The sequence below is a fragment of the Mobula hypostoma genome, chromosome 3 (assembly GCF_963921235.1).
Source record: "Mobula hypostoma chromosome 3, sMobHyp1.1, whole genome shotgun sequence".
NCBI lineage: Eukaryota > Metazoa > Chordata > Chondrichthyes > Myliobatiformes > Myliobatidae > Mobula > Mobula hypostoma.
Window position 1 is genome coordinate 174,216,837 of NC_086099.1, and position 27,778 is coordinate 174,244,614.

The 27,778-nt window shown below is 39.5% G+C and overlaps 1 protein-coding gene across 2 annotated transcripts; it reads left to right on the forward strand.

The window, feature by feature from the left end:
* Positions 1 to 1,139: 1,139 nt before the first annotated feature.
* On the forward strand, positions 1,140 to 27,778 carry dus3l (dihydrouridine synthase 3-like (S. cerevisiae)). 2 transcript variants are annotated; one of them, XM_063042374.1, is made up of 15 exons: positions 1,140 to 1,236; positions 4,363 to 4,554; positions 8,290 to 8,596; positions 11,358 to 11,778; positions 11,896 to 12,050; positions 12,656 to 12,697; positions 13,341 to 13,493; positions 14,750 to 14,866; positions 15,230 to 15,295; positions 15,393 to 15,503; positions 18,721 to 18,817; positions 23,860 to 23,938; positions 26,091 to 26,279; positions 26,371 to 26,499; positions 26,834 to 27,177. In XM_063042374.1, exons 2-15 carry the CDS (start codon positions 4,481 to 4,483, stop codon positions 26,904 to 26,906), a joined length of 2,013 nt encoding a protein of 670 aa, XP_062898444.1. In that variant the 5' UTR covers positions 1,140 to 1,236; positions 4,363 to 4,480; the 3' UTR covers positions 26,907 to 27,177. The 2 variants fall into 2 exon arrangements, with proteins under 2 accessions (XP_062898444.1, XP_062898443.1); XM_063042373.1 differs by having other exon boundaries at positions 11,358 to 12,050; positions 26,834 to 27,778.

Genomic DNA, 27,778 nt, shown 5'->3' on the forward strand with positions numbered 1-27,778 from the left:
AGCATCTGTAGGAAGAGGTACAGTCGACGTTTCGGGCCGAGACCCTTCGTCAGGACTAAAGAGCTAGTAAGAGTTTTGAAAGTGGGAGGGGGAGGGGGAGATCTGAAATGATAGGAGAAGACAGGAGGGGGAGGGATGGAGCTAAGAGATGGAAAGTTGATTGGCAAAAGGGATAAGAGGTTGGAGAAGGGAGAGGATCATGGGACTTCTCTAAACCTGATGGCATGAACATTGACTTCTCTGAACCTGATGGCATGAACATTGACTTCTCTATCCTCTACTGTCAAGATGAAGCCACACTCAGGTTGGAGGAACAACACCTTACATTCCGTCTGGGTAGCCTCCAACCTGATGGCATGGACATTGGCTTCTCTAACTTCCGCTAAGGCCCCACCAGCAGGTTTTGTGTGTGTAGCCTCTTTGAAAAGCTCATTCAGATTGTGCAGCCAGGATGATCTCCCCCCTAATAAAGCCATGCTGACTATTTTTAACTAATTGTCACTTTTCCAAATGTAGATTAATCCTGTCCCTCAGATATTTTCCAATAACTTCCCTACTACTGACCTAGTTACTTGACTTATCCTTCATGTCCTTCCCTTGAATTAATGTATAACATTTGCCGTCATGCAGTCATTTGGCACCTAACCTGAGGCCAGTGAAGTTTTAAAGAAATCTCCGTCAAGGTTCCAACAGTCTTGATTCCTGTTCTTGATCCTCCAAAATATTCCGCATGGAATTTAAACTGGAGGTGACGGAGGGTGGACTTAAGAAGGAGATTTTTGAAGAAGAAAAGCTGCCTTAAATTTAATTGGGTTTGGTTGTGCTACCATAGTAGGATGAAGATTATTCCATGCTTTAATTGTGCGGGGGGGAAAATGAATTGCTGTACACATCTGACTTGGTAGTTAGTATTTCAAGTTGAGTTGAGTGCCCTCGTCTGCTCCTAATAGGTTTGAGTTTGATTTGGGATTGGTAGTCTTCTTAATTTACAAAGGTATACATATATATGAAAGAATTTCTCCTCGTTCTACATGCATATTTCATCTCTCGCCAAAACTAATTAAAGAAATCTAGATGCAGCAAAATGATCAGGATTATGACAGGCACCAGGACCTGTATAAGCGGTTCCGAGTTGCGGCGGGAACTTTCTATTGGTGCACCTGGAGTGTGTTCATCGTGTTGGTCCGACTCTCAAGAAGTCTCTTCGTGCGGTTTACGCACCAGCCTGCGTTCCTGGTAAATATTCTCCTCAGCCGTATTTAATCAACTGTTTTATTCTCAACTTGTCATCGGACGAATTGGTCAGATTTTGGTTTAAATGTGTCCACGGGGATCAGGCAACGGCAGCGGCCTCAGTCCCAGTCTTCGCCTCATGTAACTGCTATCAGAGAAGTATTACAGTTAATCGTGCTAAAAATGCAAAAATGATTGATTTTTTTTTCAGAAATCTTGCTCTTGAGAATTGAATTCTGTGCGCGATTTTTTATGCCCTAACTTCCACATGTGCGAAAGCTTGAGAGACGGCACCCATTTCCCGGAGAGACACCAGGCTTGCCCTTCCTGACAGTCTGGACTGCACGCTACCTTTGCTTTTTTTTAACCACCCCTTCATTTCGGTTCCCACCACCTGCCAAGTTAGTTTAAACCCTCCCCAACAGCTCTAGCAAACCTGCCTGCGACAATATCGTTTCCCTTCGGGTTCAGGTGCAACCTGTCCCTTTGTACAGGTCATACCTTCCCCAGAAGAGATCCCAATGATCCAACAACCTGAAGCCCTGCTCCCTGCACCTGCTTCTCAGCTATGCATTAATTTGCCAAATCATCCTGTTTCTATCCTCCCTCGCATGTGGCACAGGCAGCAACCGGAAATTACTGCCTCAGGAGACCTTGTTCCTCTGCTTTCTACCTAGCTCTCTAAATTCTCTTTTCAGGACCTCTTTGCTTTTCCTTCCTATGTCCTGGCTGATCTCCCTCCCTCTCCAAAATGTTTTGGATGTGATCTGAGGTGTCTCTGACCCTGACACCTTGGAGGCAATATACCATCCTGGTAACCTGTCCGTGCCCACAGAAACTGTTCCCCTGACTATTGAGACCCCTATCATAACTGCTCCCTTCTTCTCTTTCCTTCTGTCTGCACTGCGGATCTATGCTTAGTGCCAGTAACCTGGTCTCCGTGGCATTCCCCTCGGAGATTATCCCCCACAACAGTATTCAAAGTATTATACTTACTTTTGAGGGGAATGGCCACAGGGGTGCTCTGTGCTAACTGCCTATTCACATTTCCATTTCTCTGACAGTCACCCAGCTACCTGCCTCCTGCAACTTTGGTTGCCTACTTCCCTATAACTCTGATGGATTATCTCCTCACACTCTCCCGTACAAAGTGAAGGTCAACAGACAATAGACAATAGGTGCAGGAGTAGGCCATTCAGCCCTTCGAACCAGCACTGCCATTCACTGTGATCTTGGCTGATCATCCACAATCAGTATCCAGTTCCTGCCTTATCCCCATAACCTCTGATTCCGCTATCTTTAAGAGCTCTATCCATCTCTTTCTTGAAAGCATCCAGAGACTTGGCCTCCACAGCCTTCTGGGGCAGAGCATTCCATATATCCACCACTCTCTGGGTGAAAAAGTTTTTCCTCAACTCCGTTCTAAATGGCCTACCCCTTATTCTTAAACTGTGGCCTCTGGTTCTGGACTCACCCATCAGAGGGAACATGCTTCCTGCATCCAGCGTGTCCAATCCCTTAATAATCTTATATGTTTCAATAAGATCCCCTCTCAACCTTCTAAGTTCCAGAGTATACAAGCCCAGTCGCTCCAATCTTTCAACATATGACAATCCCGCCATCCCAGGAATTAACCTTGTGAACCTACACTGCACTCCCTTAATAGCAAGAATGTCCTTCCTCAAATTTGGAGATCAAAACTGCACACAGTACTCCAGGTATGGTCTCACCAGGGCCCTGTACAGCTGCAGAAGGACCTCTTTGCTCTTATACTCAATTCCCCTTGTTATGAAGGCCAGCATACCATTAGCTTTCTTCACTGCCTGCTGTACTTGCATGCTTGCTTTCAGTGACTGATGTACAAGAACACCTAGATCTCGTTGTACTTCCCCTTTTTCTAACTTGACTCAATTTAGATAATAATCTGCCTTCCTGTTCTTACCACCAAAGTGGATAACCTCACATTTATCCACATTAAACTGTATCTGCCATGCATCTGCCCACTCACCCAGCCTGTCCAAGTCACCCTGCATTCTCATAATATCCTCCTCACACTTCACACTGCCACCCAGCTTTGTGTCATCGGCAAATTTGCTAATGTTACTTTTAATTCCCTCATCTAAATCATTAATATATATGGTAAACAGCTGCGTTCCCAGCACTGAACCCTGCGGTACCCCACTGGTTACCGCCTGCCATTCCGAAAGGGACCCGTTAATCGCTACTCTTTGTTTTCTGTCGGCCAGCCAATTTTCAATCCATGTCAGTACTCTGCCCCCAATACCATGTGCCCTAATTTTGCCCACTAATCTCCTATGTGGGACTTTATCAAAGGCTTTCTGAAAGTCCAGGTACACTACATCCACTGCCTCTCCCTTGTCCATTTTCATAGTTACATCCTCAAAAAATTCCAGAAGATTAGTCAAGCACGATTTCCCCTTTGTAAATCCATGCTGACTCGGACCGATCCTGTTACTGCTATCCAGATGTGTCGTAATTTCATCTTTTATAATTGACTCCAGCATCTTTCCCACCACCGACGTCAGACTAACTGGTCTATAATTCCCTGTTTTCTCTCTTCCTCCCTTCATGAAGAGAGGGACAACATTAGCCACCCTCCAATCCACAGGAACTGATCCTGAATCTATAGAACATCCAGCTACTGCCTCAGATCCCTAACAGGGTCTTCAAGGAACTTCAGCTGGATGCACTTCACGCAGATGAAGTTCCCTCGGAGACTCTGGGTCTGCCAGGACCCCAACATCTGATATGAAGAGCACACAACAGCCATTTACTACACTTGGTACAGTAAGAGGAAAAAAAAGGGAACCTTACCCAGAGCCAACACCTCTTTCGAGCCTAAGCGTCCTTTGAGCCAAAACCTGACAGTTCTACTCTCACCCCTGGTCTACTCCCAACGATGGCCGCCCTGCTCGTCCCTTCTGTACTTTTAATCAAATGTCGATGACCTGCGAGAAACCTTGTCGCTGTGGCCTGCTCCTGCGCTGATTGGGCTGTCGGAATGAGCCTGAGTGCCCATGAAGCCTTCCTTTTAAGTTTCCCAGTTCTGATGAAGGGTGATGAAAGTTTCAACATGAAGTTTTAACATTTTAAAATTTCTGTCCACAGATGCTTTCTGAACTGCTCAATATTGTCAGCACTTTTTATTGTCTAATTTGAATGCTGGTTTGACGATACATTTAGTTTCCGAGATTTCACAAACCTGTAATCATCAACTTGGTTGGTTATGGATGAAGGAAATGCCAATAACTCTACCAATGGTACTGTGACTTACCCAGGAGTAGCACCAGTCAAATCTCAGTAAGTTGCTTTTAAAACTAATGTTTTTTTTAAATTAAGAAAGAGACATTCAGATAGGAGCATAAACAGGTAGTGGATAGAAGGGAATGGATCATTTGAAAGCAAATGGGAGTATTTTAAATAGTGAATATGGGCATTGTGATTTAAAGTACAGGTTTCCCCCGCCATCCGAAGGTAGAGCGTTCCTATGAAATGCTTTGTAAGCCGAAATGTCATAAAGCGAAGAAGCAATTACCATTTTTTATATGGGAAATTTTTGTGAGCGTTTGCAGACCCAAAAGTAACCTACCAAATCATGCCAAATAATGCATAAAACCTAAAATAACAGTAACATATAGTAAAAGCAGGAATGATATGATAAATACACAGCCTATATAAAGTAGAAATACTTTTCCACAATCATTACTGCAGTGTTCTCCGTGGCGAAAATCTCACGCAAGTGCTGTTGGCAAAAACATGGTGCAAGCGCTCTCCAGTAACCTTTAAGCTATGAAGCTGCCAAATCATACCAAACAACACGTAAAAATACACAGCCGATATAAATTAGAAATAATGTATGTACAGTGTAGTATCACTTACCGGAATTGGGACAGCACCGAGCACACTGATGATGGTGTGTTAGACTGAGTCGTCGCAGGTTGGCTGGTGCAGTGGCCCCCACCCTCTGGGCCACCGACAGATACAGAACCGCGAAGCATGCAAGGGTCCAGTGGTAGCCGGGAGGCATCCAGCACGTCATTAAGAAAAAAGCCGAAATAAACATGCTAATTAACTAGGTGCTGCCGGGCACGTAATTGTCGGCCCAGATCAGTGCCCATTGCCGATTGCATCGCCTTTGATCTGGGCCGACGTTTAAGTGTGGGGCGGCACCTAATTAATTAGCATGTTTATTTCGGCTTTTTTCTTAAAGATGTGCTGTGTGCCTCCCGGCTACTGCTGCATTCTCCGCGAATTGGTACAGTATCTGTCTACGGCCTGGGTGTTGGGGTGGTGGGACACTGGGGTGTCATCTTGTCGTCTATTTCCATTAGAGCAGGCAGCTCATCTTCTCCTATGACTGCCCGCCTCAATGTCAAAGGTTGAGGTTCGTCGTCTGCTGTGGCTGATGTGGAAGGCTTGCTTGACTGCTGAGCCTCGCGCATTTTTCTATCACACAGTTCTTTGTAAGGACTCAAACCATGCTGCAAATATCTCCTAAACCTATGTACCCTTTCAAAATTAAAGTTGTACTTATAATTGCAGCGAAAATCTCGCGCAGTTGCTTCACGTTCATTTCACTACTGCATTCGGTTTCGCTTGTTATCCTTTCCTCTTCCAATTGCATCAGCTCTTCATCTATCAGTTCTTGGTCATGGGATGCCAAAATCTTTTCAACATCATGTTCGTCAGCTTCCACAAGCGAAACTCACTTTGTCCTTGCTTCATTCACCATGATCAAAACGCTTAATTATGTCTAGTTTTACGCTAAGCGTAACAGCCTTACAAGCTCTTTTAGGCTTTTCCGACACCATAGAACTCATATTGCAAACGGCTGCTCGGGGCACGTGCCGCCTTTTATCACGCGCTGCTTTTTTTTTGTAACAGTGAAAACACCTTCTGAAAGCGAAAGCAGGGTAATAATGTAGGTCTTTCGTAACGGTGAGGTTTCGTAAAGCGAACGTTTGAAAAGCGGGGGACACCTGTACCTGTGGTGGGCCATACTCTTCCTCATTCTAAGGAAGCTGTAATATATTCTGCCAGTTCAACACTGAACCAGATTTAAGGGAAACATTTACAATGTCTACTTCCAGAAATTGGTATTGAAAGAACAAATATAGTCCAGTTAAATTACAATGCCTTCCTAAAGTTTTGGCAGAAATTCATTTACGTGAAAAAATTTGCATACAATGCCTTATTTAGTGATAATTTACTGTGCAGTAATTGTAAATCAGTAATGAAGTTCAAAACAAGTATACTGTTACACCCACTAAATTTTAAAATACTGACTTACCAATTAACCTTTCATCTTGCTTTTTTTATAGGACTTATAGAGCACTAAGCCAAAGACAGTATATTTTCCATCGTTTTTTTATCTTTCATCACCTGTGCTTTCTGTGTTCTTTTATTGAGCCTTGAAAGATAGTCAAAAATTACTACCAGCATTTCAAGGTGGGCATCCATCGTATTTCAATTGTTATGGGAATCAGAGAACTATTTGCCATCACTATAGTTTAGCATGTTGCAACATCAAGTGTGTCAGGCGGCAGATGTGTATGTGTGTGTAGGAGAAGTGCTTGGGAAGCTGAAAGGTCAAAAGGTCTAAAGGTGGATACCAGATGGACGACACCCCAGGGTTTTGAAAGAGATAGCAGAAGAGATTTTAGAGGTATTAGTAATGATCTTTAAAGAATCACTAGATTTTGGACTGGTTCCAGATGACTACAAAATTCCAAATGTCAATCCACTCTTTACAAAGGGAGGAAGGCAGAAGAAAGGAAATTATAGCCTAACTTGGGAAGATGTTTGAGTCCATTTTTAAGGTTGTGTTTTCAGGGTACTTGGAGGCATATGATAAAATAGGCCATAGTCAGCACTGTTTCCTCAAATCGTTGGAATTCTTTGAAGAAATAACAAGCAGAATAATCCATCCCAGGTAACATCCTGATAAATATCCTCTGTACTCTCCCCAGGAGAATCATGACCTTCTTATACTGTGGCAACTAAAACTGCACTCAATACTCTGTGTGTAACCTAACCAAGCTTTATAAACTTGTATCAAAACTTCTCTTGTACTTTGTACTGTGGATAATGAAGACTAGTATCTAGGATCCCTTCTTAACCTCCTTATTTAACTATTTGAGAGGGAGAAGGGAAAATCGGAAGTGTCAGTATTACAGTTGAACAAAGGGGACTATGGATCCATGAGGGAGGAGCTGGCCAAAGTTGACTGAAAAGATACCTTAGCTTCACTGGGTTAATTCCAGGGATGGCGGGAATGTCATATGTTGAAAGATTGGAGCGACTGGGCTTGTATACACTGGAATTTAGAAGGATGAGAGGGGATCTGATTGAAACATATAAGATTATTAAGGGATTGGATACGCTGGAGGCAGGAAACATGTTCCCAATGTTGGGGGAGTCCAGAACCAGAGGCCACAGTTTAAGAATAAGGGGTAGACCATTTAGAACGGAGTTGAGGAAAAACTTTTTCACACAGAGAGTTGTGGATCTGTGGAATGCTCTGCCTCAGAAGGCAGTGGAGGCCAATTCTCTGGATTCTTTCAAGAAAGATTTAGATAGGGCTCTTAAACATAGCGGAGAAGGCACAACAGGGTACTGGTTGTGGATGATCAGCCATGATCACAGTGAATGGCGGCGCTGGCTCGAAGGGCCGAATGGCCTCCTGCATCTATTGTCTATTGTCTATGCTGCAACATTCACAGCTCCTTGAACTTGCACATTAAGTACAAGCTAATGTATTAGAGGGCAAAAACTATACTTCACTTAATCTGCCTCTCATTCTTCCTTTCCTAACTCTATGTAATCTTTGTACCTCTTCTCCCTTCCATTCCCTTCCCTCGAACTTCCCTTTTCCTACAACTGATCCTAATAATGTTTCTTCTGAATCCATGTTTGTTTTGTTGAAAGCTATTTTGTTGGCCTTTGCTCTTGCTTACAGGTGGCAGTGCTTTCTCATTATCCGCAGTACATCCTACATAATTTAAAAACCGCTTTAATTTGCTTTATTTTCTGCAGATATCTGACCACCAAAGATACATTCCATGAATATCTGAACAATGAAAGGAAGAAAGACCTAACACTTCCTGACAGTTTAGATGAAGAGGTTACCGACGATGCTCTAAAGCATGAATCAAAAAAAGTTAAAATCGATCAAAGTAGGAAAGATACAAATGAATCTGAAAAGAGTAATGTGGAATTATGTCAAAGTAAAGACAACTGCAAGCAAAGTAAAAGGAAGGCCAGGGGCCAGAATAAAAACAGGCCTCATATGAAGCCTAACCAGTATGAACATGATCAAAAGTTGTGTTCTTCAGTATTTCGGGTAAGTATTAAGTAAAGCACAGTTTTTTCCCATTTTCACTGCTATATTGATTTAGAAAATCAGTATATGTAGTTAGTTACCTCATATGTTCTGCTCCTGTCCTTTCTCTCACATTCAGTTGAGCTGCAAATCTTGCCTGTTGTAAAGTTATCTTTGGACACTGCGTTCTACTTTCCTTGAACACAGGGTTGTCATTGAGAGGAATTCTGATACAGTACAGCCATTTTTCATCATTGTAAATGTTTTCCTCTGATCAACAAACAACAACATTAGTACCAGTTCAGAAGATCTGTTCTGACACCAGAACATAGGTGGACCAGTTCAGAGAAGGCACAGCAGGGCCTCCACTTTCTTAGAGATTTGTGCAGATCCAACATGTCATGTAAAACTTTGACAAACTTCTGTAGATGCACAGTGCAGAGTATCCTGACTGATTGCATCACAGCCTAGTTTGGAAACACCAAAGAACAGAAAAGCCTACAAAAAGTAGTGGATATAGCCATCACAAAGAAAGCCCTCTCACCATTGAGCACATCTACAAGGAGTGCTGTCACATAAAAGCAGCATCCATTGTCCAGGAACTCTACCGTCCAGGTCATGTCCTCTTCTTGCTGCTGCTATCAAGAAGGAGGTACAGGAGCGCTAGGTTCCATAACACCAGGGTCAGGAACATTTATTACTCTTCAACCTTCAGGATCCTGAAGCAGTGACCAACTTCACTTACCTTAGCACTGAACTGATTCCACAACCTAAGGATTCACATTCAAGGACTCTGCAATTCATGTTCTCTGTACTATTAATTTACTTTTTTTAAATAAAAGCACAGTTTGCCTCCTTTTGCAGAGTGATTGTTAGTCTTTGTGTGTAGCTTTTCATTGATTCAATTGGATTTCTTTGTTCTACTGTGAATGCCCGCAAGAAAATGAATCTCAGCGTCGTACATAGTTGTGTATACGTACTTTGATAACAAATTTACTCTGAACTTTGAATAGGGCTCCTGTATTTTGTCTTGATTAGATCTTGCCTGGCTCTATAAATCCTGGAAACGAGAAGTATTTTTTAAAAAATTATTAAGAAAATTAATGCAATGATTGTTTCACTCAATTGATCTCATTTATTTGAGGAATGTTCAAGGATTTTTCAGATGGTGAATAAAATTGTGCAGTTGCTACCATACTGACACTTTTGTAGACAGGTGACAGTGACAGTTTAGTGAGAATACACCAATTAAACACTTAGTTTTGCCCAGGTGGTAGAAATCCTTACAAAATCTGGGCATACAAATTTCCAAAGTAAAAATAAGTCTATCTGTAAAGTAGTTTCTATTTAATGTATTTGTGTATTAAATTCCATGTCTCACTCCAAATCAAGGTGTGGAAAAGAACTACAAAAGAAAAGTTTGCCCAAGTTTTGTTACAATGTAGACTTGTGTAAGATAAACTGTGAGACTTGCACCTCGAGCACAACGACCTTAAGAACTGACAGATGTTAAGTAGCTATTGTGAAATTTCAGACTTTGCACCAAATTGGCAATATAAACAAAGTAACAACAAGCATACTCTAGATGCAAAAGTCAAAATACATGTTATCTAGAAAGTTGTTTCATAGCTGGTTGGAAAGAAAGCACAAGGAAATGAGGAGCAACATACATCAAAGTTGCTGGTGAACGCAGCAGGCCAAGCAGCATCTATAGAAAGAGGTGCAGTCGACGTTTCAGGCCGAGAGGGAACATTATTTAAACTAGCTGGCTAGCTGCTGAGGAGCTACTCTATTGCAGACATCCCACCTCTCCTGGAAGTTCCGGGAGTCTCCCGCAAATTGATGGTGCTACCTCCCTGAAATGAGTTTTTGCAGGGTGGGATGTCTGTGCTTTCTCCGCAATTGCACTTGCATGCTGGGTCCAGGGCAGGTCCTCTGAAATAGTAACACCCAGGAACTTAAGGTTGACAACCTTCTCTGCCTCTCATCCTCCAATGAGAACTTGGCTCATGGATCTCTGGTTTCCCTCTCCTGAAGTCTATAATTAGTTCCTTGGTCTTGCTGACATTGAGTGAGAGGTTGTTATGACACCACTCAGCCAAATTTTTATTCTTACCCTTGTAAGCTAATTCATTACCACCTTTGATTCTGCCCATGGCGGTGGTGTCATCAGCAGACCAGAATATGATGTTGGAGCTGTGCTTAGCCACACAGTCATAGGTGTAAAGCGAGTAGAGCAGGTGGCTAAGCACACAGCCTTGTAGTAGACCTGTGCTAACAGATTGTGGAAGAGATGATGCTGACCAGGGCCTACAAGTAAAGAAATCCAGGGTCCAGTTGCATAAGGAGGTATTGACGCCAAGGTCTTGAAGCTTGTTGATTAGTTTTGAAGGGATGATGGTATTGAATGCTGGGTTGTAGTCATTCAGGAAAATCTCATGAACTGAAGCAAAATTGATAAATATCTGTTGTTCATCTATAATTCATTTTCACTTAGGAAATTTGTACTTCCAGATTTTGTAAGGATTTCTACTATATGGGCAAAACCAAGTGTCCTGAGAAATAAATATTGTCAATGCATTGTAGGTGTCTTCTGTTGCTAGGACATTATGGCTTACAATCATATCCTATGCTTTGATCATAGTACTTCATTTCCTAAGATTTCAAATTTTTATACACTTGTGATTGCTATATTGTTAAAAATCTGCTTAATAAGCTAAAACATACATTATCATTTGTGCCTTTCTTTTCCTCTCCCCCCCCCCCGCCACACCCACACAAGGAACCTCCAGGAGAATGTTACTATGGTGAAAAGTGCAGATTTTTGCATGATGTGTCGAAATATTTGGCACTGAAGCCTGCTGATCTTGGAGACCATTGTTACTTGTATGACACATATGGAAGATGTCAATACGGCATATCCTGTCGTTATGCACAATCTCATATTGGGCCGGATAACAATAACCTTATTAATGAGGATCTTATGAAAATATGGGAGACAAAAGTGATGGTGAAGAATACTCTCAGCAAGGAACTGCAGCATATCCTTCGCAAAAAAAAGTTTTCTTTTCCCAAGTCTGAGCAGTATTTGAAAAGGTTGAGTGTAAAACAAAAATCAGGTAAACAAGACAGTTTAGAAGAAAATGAATCAGGAAAGCAACATCATTCAGAAGAGAAACCCGATTCCACCAAGGTTATTACAGGTATGGCAGTGGAGATTAATTCAGCTGTTAGTGTCTCAAGTGCAGTCATGGAAGAAAACTGTTTAGCATCAAATGATAATGTAATTCCCCATTTGCTAAATACTTTTACCTGTCCAGGAAGCAAATTGGAAGAAAATACCACTCCTAGTTCTGGGATAGATGCAGCTGTTGCTGGTTCTGCTAATGATGACATACAAATATCGTCTGCAAAACGACTAGGCGTTGTCACGGATGAAGATATCATCAAGCTTCGGCCTTATGAGAAGAAGCAAGTAAGTCACCTTTATCAGTTTTGAGTTGGCGAAGGAAAACTCACCAATATATTTGCCTTGCTTTAAAGGACATATATCAGATGTTTCTTGATGTAACATCCCCCTCACTTTTGAAATATATTTTATACATGGTGGTTTAGTCCCGATCACTCTGAGATTCAGCTCTGATTCTACTGTTGTAATCTGACATCCAGCATAATCCATATACCTCTTTCAATTGCTTTGTTTCCTATTCTGCTTCCTAGCTGTGTGATCTAAGATGGTATCCTTGGTCCCTTCTATTTCTCATCCACAGGATGTTCTCCCTCAGTGATATTTGCAAATATCATGGGGGCATCATCCATATCCAAATCACACTTTATATCCAAATCTGTACTGTACTGTACTTCATTCCACAAAGAGTCTCAAGTTATGAGTAACCTGACTTTATGCAGTGTGCATGTAAATGTGCACACATTGTAAAAGCGCTGCTTGGAAATCCTTAACAATTACTTCAGCAGTATTAGAAAGTGAGAATGGTTTTGATGTATCGCAGGCAAGTGTATGTGCATCAGTTTTTTCATTGATCATTAATATGTTTGAAATGTTTTAATTTTATTTTTCAGCTGAACTTCAGAGATAAGCTATATCTAGCACCACTGACAACGGTGAGTAATATTGCTGACGCTGTGGTATTCATCATGTGGTTCAGGTTAGAAGTTTCTAAAGTTCAAACATAGATGTGGATAGGTTTGTCAGTCCATCACTAATATGAGAGACTAAACAAGAACGGACGGAGGTTTTAATGGGATGAATGGAATGATGTTACTTGTGGAATCGTGCACTGTGATGAAGCAAGGTTTCTCCGTGATCATCTAAGTTATAAGGAGAATCATTATTCAGCTATTTTCATGCTTGTTTGATGATTAAATATAGAATATCTATAACACTGAAGAAATTTAATTGTTTGTGACCTTTGGTGGCAGACCACTAATTTTGTAAAAGTTTAAGTTGGTGAAAGAAAACGCAGCTCTTAGGAACATACTTCTTTTAAATGGCTGAGAGTGACATTGAGAATTGTCATAGGATTCAAAAGTGAAATTACCTACTTTCCCAACTAAAGTAGGGATATAATGCCTATAGTTTAAAGGAGGTACCAATAAAGAAATACTTCTGAAGTACTAGTCCATAGTTCAATCTAATTTAGAGCTGTGTTCAGCAGCAGCAGTATAAATTTCCAGCTAAATGTATTGAAGCAGTACGACATTATGAAAGGTACTTTTCAGGTCTATCTTACTCTTTTCATCACAGTGTGGAAATCTTCCTTTCCGCCGAATCTGTAAACAATTTGGAGCTGACATCACTTGTGGGGAAATGGCAGTTTGTACAAACCTTTTGCAAGGTCAGTCTTCCGAATGGGCACTGTTGAAACGCCATCACACAGAAGACATCTTTGGAGTACAGGTGTGTGATGTCAAAAGTTATGTATTTTGATGAATCTCAATAAAATGATGTTTAAGTAAAGTGTTGCAGTTTTTGCACCATCCCTGATTGGGATGAATGATAGCTCTTAGAAAGAGGCATGTGTTAGTGGTATGGCGCGATACCAGCTTACACCTACAGATATCTAAGTATATGAAACGGTACCCATATGTGGCATTTATCCTGGTTTTTATATTGGGAAAACATCAAGATAAAAATGAGCAATTTTATCACTGAACAATTAACAATGAAAGTGCTTTAATCGACTTCACAGATCTTGTATTGGAAAATGCTCCCAACTGATCTCATCATCTCAACAGATGATGCTTTTTTCAAAAAGTCATAATTTGTCTATGGGAAGTAATGTAGGATTTTTCATGTAAGCACCAGTGTGTGGGTCCTTATGCAGAAGTCCCAATATTGTTGGCTAGATGCTCTTGTATTTTCTAGCTTTGCTTCGTCACTTGGCTCCGCATAGGAAAAGGCCAAACTTCCACAATGCTTTTGCTGGAAATTTAGTCTTCGGATCTAGTAATTGATGAGATTGCTCTGCAGGATCCATAAACTCATTCATTTGATTGGTGTTTGCAGGGCTGCAGGAAAGAGTTAAGATAAGTTGCGTATTTTTAATCATCTGTTTCCAGATGAAGAGTCTTGACCCAAAACTTTGACCATTTCCCTCTACTGCCTGACCTGCTAAGGTTCTCCAGCAGTTTGTTGTTTGCTCTAGATTCCATCATCTGCAGTCCCTTGTGTCTGTATGTTTTAAAATATTTGTATTGATTTTAATGTTCTTAATTACACAAAGTACTCATTTCATTTCTAAAACAGCTTTTGAAATCTCAGTCTTTTAATAATCAAACTTTATGGTAGATTTTTTATGTTTTTGGGTGTCAGGGTTTGAAAATCCTAAATAGTTTTGATTGTTGGTAAAGCTATTATAGAAGAGGGCAGGCAATTGGGGCTGTACTTTGTCATTTGTCAGTAGTTTCCGCAAAAGTTTCATGCATGGGCCTTGTTCTGGACCACACACGTTATGTGATTTGTATTTCAAGACCCTAATGCTGTTCAAAGACATAGCAGTTATTTTCAGAATACTCATAAATCCAAAGCAGGTAAGTAAATGGGAGCCAGTAAAATATGAGCAGTATCTTGTATCTAGCAATGAATTTTCAATACAATTAGTAGCTGTAGTATATCATTGTTTGCAGTTAAAATGAATTATTTCTTTGTTACAGCTAGAGGGAGCTTTTCCAGACACCATGACAAAATGTGCTGAGCTTCTGAACCAGACCATTGATGTTGATTTTGTTGACATCAATGTTGGCTGTCCAATTGATTTGGTGTATCAGAAGGTAAGTAGTTTTGTTGCCTTATTTATATAATGTTTAATACATTTATTATGATGCTTTTTGTATAAAATAAATATAGATCTGCTCAAACTGAATGGCTACTAAACGTAGACTCCATCAGTTATAAATTCTATACAGTGAAGGTGTAATTTTTCCTTAAAACAATTTCACAAATCTTTAATTGAGAAACCTAATTCTGTTGAAAGGTTGTTTTACTCTTTGTAAGTATTGTGGAGTTTTAGATTAGCTTTTCCATTTGGTTTTACAATCTAGCATGATCATTATTATACAGGACTGTATGTTAGAAATTATGAATAAACATGTAACTCTCTGTAAAATGCTTCTCAAATCCTGCCTCTCTTTCAGGGTGCAGGTTGTGGTCTAATGAACCGTGTTACCAAGTTGGAACAGATTGTAAAGGGAATGAATTCTGTAAGTAACTTCTGTGGATGTTCAGTTCATTCTTATTAAATTTATTTATTGCTTTTCCAGATGTAACTGAAGCTGTTTGTTCCATCTTCTGCTGTAGGTATTGGATGTACCAGTGACAGCAAAATTAAGGACAGGTATACAAGAGAAGGTCAATATTGCCCATAAGCTAATACCCAGTCTTAGGAATTGTGGGCTTTCCATGGTTACAGTAAGTACCAATACATACATTCTATTCTTTTGGCAGCTTATTTTAAGCTGATGTATTTACTAGTGAGAGGAAAGTTGTTACTTTTACACCCTGTAGTTTAAAAAACCATTCGAGTCTCTAAGCTCATTGCTTTGTTAAAATTTAATTAAATATTAGAGATGAATTTCAATCCTTCAAGAGCAGTATTTCTAATTTCCTACTGAAGGCCACCGTTTCAATCAAATATCTTGTCCGTGGGCCAAGCTTGGTATTGGTAAATCATGAGTGCAGTGGAATGGGTTTAATTTTTATAATGTGGACAGTTGCCTGCTACTTTCCTGCAGCAGGGGTCCCCAACCATTTTTGCGCTGCGGACCGGTTTAATATTGACAATATTCTTGCGGACTGGCTGACGGGGGTGGTGGAGGGTGGTCAAGTAGGGTTGCCAACTTTCTCATTCCCAAACAAGGGACAAAAGTAGCAGTCAAATACGGGACGCTTGTGTTTACCCCGAGAAAGACTACCATGACCATGAAGCCTTGCGCAGGCACCTGTGTGCGCATGTGTGACGTACGCATACATGACGTGAGCATGCGTATATGTGCCGACTTTTTTTCCCTCTACAGATCGGTTTTGGCTTGATCTTCCCGATTCTGTTAAGCGAAACTACACTGTACATACATTATTTCTACTCCATATAGACTGTGTAGTATCATATCATTCCAACTTTTACTATATGTTAGTGTTATTTTAGGTTTTATGTGTTATTTGGTATGATTTGGTAGGTTATTTCAAGTTCAACAGTGTGTGACAGGGAATGAGGAAAGGTGCAGCTGACTCATCGTTTCATGTCGCCAAATCATATCGTTTCCTCGTGGCCCGGTACCGGTCCACGGCCTGGTGGTTGGGGACCACTGTCCTACAGGAAAAGGAGTCTATTTAATATAAGAATAATCTTGTTGTTTATGTCAATAAAACACCTGCATTATACAACTATGTAAGATAGTATACTGTCTCCAAATCCTTGTCAAAGAGATTCACCTACTATTGTTTTGACCATATTCCCATTTAACCATTGGCCCCTTCATTAATACTGCCTAGCCTCCATGTTTTCTGATGCTACAAGTTGTCTATTTGGAACTGTACTTCATTCTTTCAAATTTATTATACCTCTCCTTTCTTTAAAAAACCTCAATACCTTTGCATTCTTATAAATTACTGTTCCACTTCCAACTTCTCTTGTCCTTTGTAGCCTCCAAACTTTATGTTCTTGTCTACGGCTTCCATATCATAATAGCAAAAAAGCTCTGATCAAAATCACAAATAATCTGATATGTCACCTGAATGAAATTCATCAAAAAGATCCAAAGGTTTGTTTATTATCGAAGTGTATATATACAGTATACAACTCTGAGATTTGTTTTCTCCAGATAGCCACAAAACAAAGGTAACTGTGGAAGTAGTTCAAAAGAAAAGCATCAAACCCACCCCTCTGCACAAAATACAGCAACCCAATCATCAACCCCTCAACACCCCTTTCTCCTGCACAAAAAAAACGCAGTAAGTTGCAGAGGCCTACCCTCCAGCAATAGAGAACGACAGCACCTACAGGCTCCTTTTCAGGCAATAGAGATCTGTCCTATCAGCAATTTAAAAGGCAGTCAGTCAGCACTTCCTTGCTTGCCTTCCGCATCCACCTCGATGTTCCAAAGCCCCGTCCACCTGCACAAAAATCTTAACAAAATGCAACAAGAATATCATCCCTCAAATCCCTTCCCCTCACACAAAACAACTGACAAAATGCACCGGCAAAAACACAGAATATAAAAACTATAAAACCGAAAGAATCCACAGTCCATAGTCCAATCAGTTAATGGATCTGATCCTCCTCATGCCTTTTGACTTCTTTAACAAACTCAGGTCTAGCCAGTTACATAATTCTTCACATCCTTTCCGTGACATCCAGTTACATCCAGTGTCTTCTCTTTTTTCGCCGAACCCTCTTTCTGTTCTCTTTAGGGACACACAGTATAACATCCACTTTTTCTCCTGACTGACCTTTAATTAACAGAATACATATCTGGCTTTCAATTTCAGGCAAGTCAAAAATTTCCAAAAACTAATTACTGTCCACCAGAAACACAATTTCCCGGTCGCTGACTTTGTCCTTCTTAATAGTTTGAAACCATACCAGGGTTTCAAAATCTTGCTATCATAATTGGCCCTGGGTGAAGTTTTGAAGCACATAGAGATCAAATTGATGCCCCTTATTGCTGGTTATTAAATTGGTTGGCCCTGTCCCTGCTCATCTTTTGCTGAAATCCTCATTTGTGCCTTTTATTGTCAGTAGAATTGATTATTGATTATTTCTTGGCCAGATTTCCTCAAATATGAGGTCATGCAAAACTCTGTTGTCCATCTCTTTCACAGGTTTTATCTGGTTCAGCCTCTATTTCACCCTGCCCTCACACTTGCCCACTTGTGCTATTATACACTGGCATTCTTTCCTTATCCTCTCAGTCCTAAACCAAGTCTCAACCTAAACACCTTTTGCCTCAACGGATGTTGATTGACTTGCTGAGTTCTTCCAGTGTTCTGTTTCTTATCCTAAGTTCCACTTGCCCATCATCACAGTGCTGATTGACTCCTGATTAAGCCAGTACTCCAGTTTTAATAAAAAAAATAGAGGGAGAATTCATTCTTATCCTCACCCTATTCCATTATTTTCAGCTTTATCCCCTCTCTTTAATTGACATTTCCCTCTGGTCTTGAAGAACGCCCTGAAATCTTTATTTCTCATATTTTGACCTCTTGATTATCCCCAGGTGTAAAGACTTTAATCTTAGGATTGATATCATCACCTGACAAGGTTCTAAATTCTGAAATTCCCCTCCCAAAACCTCTTTCCTCATTTAAGAGTTAACAGTCTACCTTCTAAGAGACATTCGGGTTCATTACCTGTGTGCTTGTCAGATTTTGCATCAAAATATTGTGAAATTAGGATGTTCTCTCTTATTAAAGATGATTGTAAATGAATATTGAAAATTTATGATTTGTGTAAAGGAAAGTGAACTTGTTTCTAGAATAAGCTAGCTATAATATTGTCATCTGTTATAAAATTGATATTAAATTATTTTAGAATTCCTTTCAATATTAAAATGTGCACGTAACTTTTTGCTATTACTGGAATATGATTGCAATATTCTTTTTTTAAATGATTCCTGTTTGTGCTTCTTAGCTCCATGGTCGATCCAGAGAACAACGATACAGTAAATTGGCGGATTGGGATTATATTGATCACTGTGCTCAGTTAGCTAAGCCAATGCTGCTCTTTGGTATGTATGGTTCAGTTTTTATTTCCTTTTGGGGCGGTGTTTATGGTAACTTTTATCAGAGACTCTTAAGATTTGGAAGCAAGTGAAGGTTCTACAGCTTCTTGAGCATTCTCTGTATTCAATAAAATAATGGCTGATCCCATGACCTAACTCCCAATTTCTGAAAACAAAGTGGTTAAAGTAAACCAGCGGAGTAACCTCCCATATTTAAAACAACTTTTGATACAGGATGTTATATGATATACAGTATCCTCCATCACTGTCTTAAGATGATCTGGAGTTTTTTGTTCCTGGAGAAACCAACCTTAAAATGCTGGTAGGATCTACACGTGGCAATATCTGGTGTTCTCGCACCATTCTAGTTAGTCCAATTCTCAACTGACACAGTAGAGGGGGATTGAAAACCTGGCTGGTTGGTGCCATAACAAAGAGCTCTTACTTAGTGTCAGCAAGACCAAGGAGCTGATTATTGACTTCAGGAGGAGGAAACCAGAGGTCCATGAGCCATTCCTCATTGAAGGATCAGAGGTGGAGAGGATCAGCAACTTTAAATTCCTCGGCATTATCACTTTGGAGGACCTGGCCTGGGCCTAGCATGTAAGAGTAATTATGAAGAAAGCACACCAGCGCCTCTACTGAGGAGTTTGCGAAGATTTGCCATGACATTTAAAACTCTGACAAACTTCTATAGGAGTATAGAGGAGAATATATTGAGTGGCTGCATCATGGCCTAGTATGGAAACAACAATGTCCTTGAATGGAAAATCCTACAATAAGTAGTGGATATGGCCCAGTCCATGACGGGTAAATTCCTCCCCATCAATGAGCATATCTACATTGGAAAGAAGGTAGAGGAGCCTCAGGACTCTCACCACCAGGTTCAGGAAAAGTTATTACCCCTCAACCATTAGGCTTTTGAGCCAAAGGGGATAACTTCACTCAACTTCACTTGTCCCATCATTGAAATGTTCCCACAACCTATGGACTCATTTTCAAGGACTCTTCATCGCATGTTCTCGATATCTGTTCCTTATTATTTTTTCTTTTTGTATATGCAGTTTGTGTCTTTTGCACACTGGTTGAACATGCAAATTGATGCAGTCAGTCTTTTACTGATCCTTCTACGGTTATTCTATTATGGATTTATTGAGTATGCCAGCAAGAAAATGAACCTCAGGGTTGTATATGGTGACATATATGTATTTTGATAATAAATATACTTTGAACTTTGAAATAGTCACACACTCTGTCATCCTATGACTCTCCTATCATGTTCCATGCCTTTATTCTATTGTTTGACTCAATGCAACTTGATACAGTCAAGTTGTTAATATATATCTTGTTATAGAGTTGTACAGTAGGGAAATAAGCTCCTTGGCCCAACTCATCCATGCCAGCTGAGCTGCCTAACTCTTTCCCCTCTCACCATAAATCTGAGCTCTTTAGTTTTAGGCTCCCCTACTTTGGCAGGATGACTATCACCACTATCTATCTCCGCCCCTCATTATTTTATATCCCCCTTTCTGGTTATGACTCAGTATCCTATGCTCCAGGGGAAACAGTCCAAGCCTATCTAGCCTCATTATAACTCAAGCCCTCCAGTCCTGGTACCATCTTCATGAATCTCTTCTGCTCCTTTTCTAAATTAATTACTGAAACTGCACACAATACTTCTCAATGTGGCCTCAATAACAACTAGTACAGCTGTTAAATAAACATGTTCACTATGACGTTTATGTCATTGATAGGTTTCTTCCCCTGTAAGACTAGAAGCATGAAAGAGAAGTAATTTGACATGTCCTGCACCCTGGAAGTTAACTTTGATGATGAAGAAGAAAAGAAATATTCTACTAGTTTAGTTGATTTTCCACTACGGGAGTGAATCAACATTTTTAAGTTTACATTTATCTTCTAAATTATATAATTTAGATGTACCACTGAGTTTTCAAAGCTCTATTATGTCCTTGAGGTATCATAGAGTTATATAGCACAGAAACAGGACCTTTGGCCCTCCATGTACATGCTGATCATGAAGTACCCATCCATAACAATCCCATTAACTGATTGTAGCTTTCTGTGCCTTGGAGGTCCAGGTGTTTCAAGATAAATCTCGAATGTTGTTAATGACTATCCGCCTCCACTGCACCCTCCAACCATCCTCATGGAAATATAAATTCTCCTCAACTCCTAAATAAACCTTTTACTCCTTACCTTAAATCTATGCCCGCTGAGAAAATGTCTTGCTCTCTATCTATGCTCCTTTAACATTATACACATCTTTTTGGTCCCAAGTCTGTATGGTCTCTTCTAATGAGTGAAATGTGACAATTCAGGGCAACATCTTGGAGAATCTCTACGTCCTCTCCAGTGCTATCACATTTTTCTTATATTGTGGAGACCAGAACTGCTCACAGTACTTCAGATGTGGCTTAACCAATGCTTTACATAGGCATACCGTAACCTCTGACTTGGCTAATGAAGGCAAGTATTCCAGCATTCCCCAACCTTTTGCGCACTGCGGACCGCCCGACCCCGGGAGGGGGGGGGAGTTGTGTTCAAGTTCAACAGTGCGTGACAGGGAATGAGGAAAGGTGCAGCTGACTCGTATTGTTTCATATTGCCAAATCATATCGTTTCTGTGCGGCCCGATGGTTTGAGGACCACTGAAGTATTCCATATACCATCTTTATCAATTTATTTACCTGTACTGCTCCTTCATGGATCCTTGGATTTGCACTTTGAGGTCTAAAGCCCAACTGTTCATTGTGCATGCTCCACAAGAACATTTATGAGAACCAAATTTCATCTGCCTGATGCAGGTCTTAACATAAAACATTACCTTTTGTTTCCAAGGATGTTGATTTACTTGCTGTAAATAGATCAATATTATTGTGTAGCTTAGGGTCATTCTCCTTGCTATCAGTTACAGCATCCTAGTTAGTCAATTATTAAGTGAGAGTTCTCAAACCAATAGCACAATGTTTCTATAAAATGAAACTGGAAAGCTTTCCAAAATCTTAGCGTTATGAAATTGTTGCAATCTTAGTCTCATTCTCCGTTGTCCCGAGCTTTGCAAACTAATTGCCTACCTCATTCCATTTTGAGAGTCTTGATTGCTTTGTTTTCACCGCCCTTGTGGGAAGTGAGCTCGAGATTGTAGCTACTGTATATATAGAAAAACATATCATATCTGTCCCTCATTTCCAAAACTTCAAATCTATACCCATTGGTCTTTGAGCCATCGATTCAGAGTAAATAGAGGAGATTTGGGCAGCAGTACTAACTTTCAACCTGCCTCACTGTCCCACTATAAATTTTGACAAGGATGCATACATCCAATGGTCAGATCCTGTGATGAAACAGTTACATGATTCTAAGATTTAGGTCGGCTGTGCCATCTTGGAAAGCACTCCATTTCCATGTCACAATGTTGCACTGTTGGCATCTTTCGAAATATCTCTCCAAAGACAATATAATGTAAATTTCTGCACACATTCCAGGAGAGAACAATTTCATCTCATTCTTCGTTGGTTGTGAAATAAAGCTCAGGATAATAGTATTAGTGGACTTGAGCCTGATATTGCAGTGACTACTATAGTGCCCTTCTTTAAGAAAACAATGGGGAGTTAAAATTGCTGTACTTCACCAATGCCCTATCGAGTCACATCGAGTTTATTGTCCTATACACAAATAGGGTGAGGTACAAGTGGAATAGAAAACTTCCAGCAGCATCACGGACATGTTTCAAGCACAGGCATAGGACAGCATTTACAGAATCCTGAAGTGCTACATCACCAGGTTCAAGAGCAGCTACTTTCCTTCAACTGTTCGGTTCTTGAACCAGCCAGCAAACCCTAATCGCTACCACAGTTCAGCAACATTAGGGCTACTGATCACTTTGCACAAAAATTATATTTGCTTTTTTTTTGCTGTGTTTTTTCTTGTAAAATTTGTATATAATTCATGTTTTTTTCTTGTGAATGTTGATTATATGATGCTATGTGCCTGTGACGCTGCTGCATGTATTTTATTGCCACTGACCAGATGTGTACTTGTGTATTTGATTTACTATGTTGATTGACATAGGTGCAAACAATGCATAGAATATTAATTATGCATAAATAATGCAAGACAGTGAAGTAAATGGGGGAAAAAAAGCAGTGCAAAAAATCTACACAATCAGAGACAAATCTGGGATAGTTTAAGAGGTGATCTGTAGTGTTCCATTTCTGAGCTAGAATCAGGGGTGTGCAGGTCCTTTCAAGAAACTGATGGTTGTAGGTTCCTAAACCTGGTAGTGTGGGACTTACAGGCTTCTCGACCACCTGTCTGACAGTTGCAACAGGAAGAGGGCATAACCTGGATGGTGGGGATACCAGGTAGATATATAGACACTTTTGGGGCAGTGTCTTGTTTAAATGCTGTCAGTAATGGGGAGGGTTGTGTCGACTACTCTTTACAGTCTCTTGCATATCTCTATGTTGGAACTGCCATTCCAGCCAATGATACAACTAGTCAGAATACTTCCAAGAGTTCATCAACAGAAGTTTGTTAGAGTATTTGGTGACTTGGTCAAATCTTCTTAAGCTCCTGAGAAAGTAAATTCCTTCAGGATGGCTTCTCTGCACTAGGGCACAGGGCAAGTCATCTGAGATGTTAACACACAGAAATTTGAAGCTGCTTATTCTCTGATCCACTAACAAGATCTGGGACATGCTCTACTGGCTTCTACTTTCTCAAATCAATGATTAGTTCAAATCATTAGCTCAATGATTAAATCATGAAGCCCAGGTTTGTAACTTGGTGAAATGGTTGAAAGGAATGTAAATGTTGAATGCTGAGCTATAGTCAAGGACATGTGCATTACTGTTGACCAGCTGATCCAGCATAGAATGGAGAGCCAGTGAAATGGCATCTCCTGCTGACCTGTTGTGGAGATAGACAAATGTAATGGGATCCAGGTCATAGCTGAAGTTGGACTTGATTCTGTATTGATTTCTGAGGTTGCATATACTGTAAACAAAACTCTTTACGTTTAACAGGAAATGGTGATATTTTGTCATATGAAGATGCCAACAGAGCTAGGGCAACAACTACTGTCTCAGGAGTTATGGTTGCAAGGTGTGTAAGTAATACAAATGTTCACTCAATTTCAACTAAAATGTCTTATCCTATCTTTCCCTGATACAATCACTGTTCATGTGTGCATTGTTGAAGTCCGGTTTGTTCACTTTGTGCAATTAGAATTAAGAAAACTCTGTCAACATAATTCTCACAAAGGTCCTTGCTACCTGAATTAGTTTATATGGAGACTTTGAATGAACTTAAAAGAGTTCTAACATTATGAGACAGCAGGTTGTTATGGTCAACCTGCCACAACAAAAAGAAAAGTGAATGTAATTTAGCTTCACGAATGAGAGTTTCCAGGTTACAGGTTCTTCCGTGGTTTCTGCATCTCTCCCTAAACTCTAAAGATTTCTTTATCTCCAGAAAGATCGCTGCAGTGACAGCAGCAGAGCTTTTAAAATGCTGTGATTGCCATGTACAACATAAAGTCAGTAAGAATAGTCTATTGATCCAGGTCAGCCACTGTGGTAATTACTATCCTCAGTAATAAGACAGGCACAACCCAATTTATTCAGCCCTGCCTTTGTATGCACAAAGCACAAGCCTTTCCCCAACAGCTTCTTGTTCTAGCAGTGGCTTGTTTTGTTGTTGAAATTGTGACCTCTACCCTGACTTCTGCCATGGTGAATTGATCTGTGACCCTGAGCTACCGTTTACTTCTCACTTCTTTTTTTGGACCTGTAGTCTAGGAGAATTTAGTTCTTGTATTTGAAGATGATTGCTGAAACAATCAGAAAAATGTAAATAATGATTCTTAGTAATAGCCCATTTACTAAGATACGCTTCAAGATGTTCTGTGTTAGGATAAATCTGAATCTGGCAGTTCTGGTTGAACAAGATTTGATGTTAAGACATAGACCTTAGCTGAGTTTGCTTCCATTGTTTCACTATGGATAAAGGAGGGAGATTCTATACAGTATGTAGGTTGCATAAATTACACAAGGTAGGTGCTTGAAATAAACTTTTGATGTATTGAATAGCGTTGTTTCTTGGAAATGAACTCCAATATATTCATAAAAATTGAGAGAAGGAATCCTGCGAGCAAACATAACTGCTGCAGCTATGTTGGTAGAATTATGACAACTCTTCTGTCATGAGTGTGGTTATGATTTACCTAGTTACATTTTATGGAGTGTGAACATTAGTGGTAACGACATTTTTTGCTCTTCAAAATTTCCTTTGAGCTGCCATCTTGTGATAGTGCCAATTCTTCAAGAAAAGTTGAATAGAGAGTTTCAATATTTATATCAAATAATGGTAAGGAATGGCAGTTTAGTTCCTAGTCAGGTGGTACATGACTTGTAGGAAAACATGCTTATGGTAGTGTTCCTGTGTGACTGTGCCCAATGTATATCCATGTTCAGTGGTTTGGAGATATCATCAAAAAAAGTATTTTTTGTAGAGAATTTTATGGAAGGTGTATAATATAGCTTAGGTGCTACAGTAGAAAGGAGTGAATGCTAAGGAAATGGTCTGAATACAAGTCAAAAGGGCATGATTGTCTTGATATCAGATGTTGCTGGAATCCATTGCAGAGATAATTCACCTAAAGGGTTCTCTGTTCTCCCAATAAAATGATTTGTTTTGTTTTGAAGAGGAGAATAGTGACAGAAAAAAATAAAAATTTAATTTAAAAAATAACAACTTAAAATGAAAATGTATTTAGAGGATTTTAATTTATTGCTTTCAATTGTAAGCATAGTTGAACATATTCCATCATCAGCAAAGCCTCTTGTAAACTGAGAGTCACAGACAGTGTGAAACTTGATTGATATTCAGAGCATTACTTAAATTTGAAAACTAATTATTTCCAACTTTCTTTTGTAAAATTCGACCCGAAATCAATATTTTGGGCTGAACTTTTAAGTTTTTCAAAGAAAGGCAAAAGAAAGCTGAAATACTTGCAACAAAGTGTTGCTTTTGTACATGACAGTTTGATATTATCTATAACAGATTCTAAAAGCATTATTTTTAGATTTGTCATTTCTGAGTTTTCTGAATTAACATTTTCTTAATACATTTGTAAATAGTTGATAGTTTGTATAGTAGCTGGGAGATAAATATCCACTTTCTGCAGAGGTGACTATGTAAAAAATCAAAAGGACTAAGTTCTCTAAAATTTACACTTGAGTTTGTCTAATTTCAGAGGAGCACTGATTAAACCATGGATATTTACTGAGATCAAAGAGCAACGACACTGGGATATTTCCTCAAAAGAAAGATTTGAAATTCTCCAGAATTACAGTAATAATGGGCTAGAGCATTGGGGATCAGATACACAAGGAGTGGAGAAGTGCAGAAGATTTCTCTTGGAGTGGCTGTCATTCTTATGCAGGTAAAATAAATATTTAAATCAGCACTAAATTTCTCTTAAGTGAGTTTTGTTGACAGATATGTAACATTCATTGCATTTTTGTTTGGTTCAGATATATTCCAGTAGGACTTCTGGAACATGTACCTCAGAAAATCAATGAAAGACCTCCTTATTATTTGGGTAGAGACTATTTGGAAACTCTAATGTCTAGCCAAAATGCATGTGACTGGATTAAAATAAGGTAAAGTCATATGCTCTGTGAATGTTGAAGATGTTTTAAAATGAACTTAATCAGAAGGTAGCTGTTTAAGCCTTTTTAGTGTGTATATGTAACTTTCACAGATTATTTAAGGTTGCAATCCAAATTTTAACATTTTCTAATGTAGCATACATTGATTGCCTAACTCGCAATAATGGGATTTTCTTAAGTTTTCTCCTTGATGTGTAACACATATATAACTGTTTCATCCCATTTGGCTTCTCATACATTTTATAGCAGAGTGGATTTTTGTGGTTGAAAGCATGAATTTAAAATACATATTTATTCTAAGACTTTTATTCTGTTTTCTTAATAGTGAAATGCTATTGGGACCTGTCCCTCCTAATTTTACCTTCGTGCCTAAACATAAAGCAAATTCCTACAAGTAATCAAGAAAGAGAGAAGCTGCAAGAAACTCTACTGGTTTCCTAATGCTGTCAATATTGAATTCATATTGAAATTATATAATCTCATGTAAATCAAATGCTCTGAACACAAACAGGAGAGTTGCTGAATTATAGAGCCTATTATTCTGGCTTCTTGTAAATTTTATGTAATTCTCAACATCTTTGGAAATTTTAAATAAATATTCATTTACTTTGTTTCTATATTTTTCATTTTCCAGACCTGCTCACAATTTAGTTGGTACACTTATGGGTTTTTAGTCATTTTGTTCTGCACAATCCATCGAATTTTGTATTTTGCTTTGAGAGGATGCAGAATGAAGATCTTTTGTTTCCAATATGGTGTCAGAAGTGGTTCAAAATTCACGTACTTGTAGTCATTTATGAGGAATGGAGCCTTTGTTTTTGTTTGATGAGAAATATTTGTACAATTGAATGGGGTGGACATTGCTAAAGCTGGAGGAGCTGAGTTATTATTCTTTCCTTTAGTATTCATATCGCTCCCTGGAGAATTTAGTTCTTGAGGCCTCGAGGATTCTTTGTTTGTAAGAACATCCCAGAAGGAAGGATAGAGTAATTCATAATGGAAGCATTCTAAATATCCGTAAGTTCTAATTCCAGGAAGCGTATGCGTTGTATGGCTTTCAGCATAAGGTGAACATGTCAGTGAAGAATTTGCAGTTACTATTTCTTCTTGAAAACTGTTAGTTTTAATGTTGCCATCTGGAAACTTTGGAGATTGATGTTCCTGTTTGGATAGAAAGGGTTCTCTGTGTATCACCAGTGTTGATAAAACAAATGCACAGTGTTTTCCTCAGTAAAACTGGAAGAGACCCGCCTTAACTTGTTTATGAAGA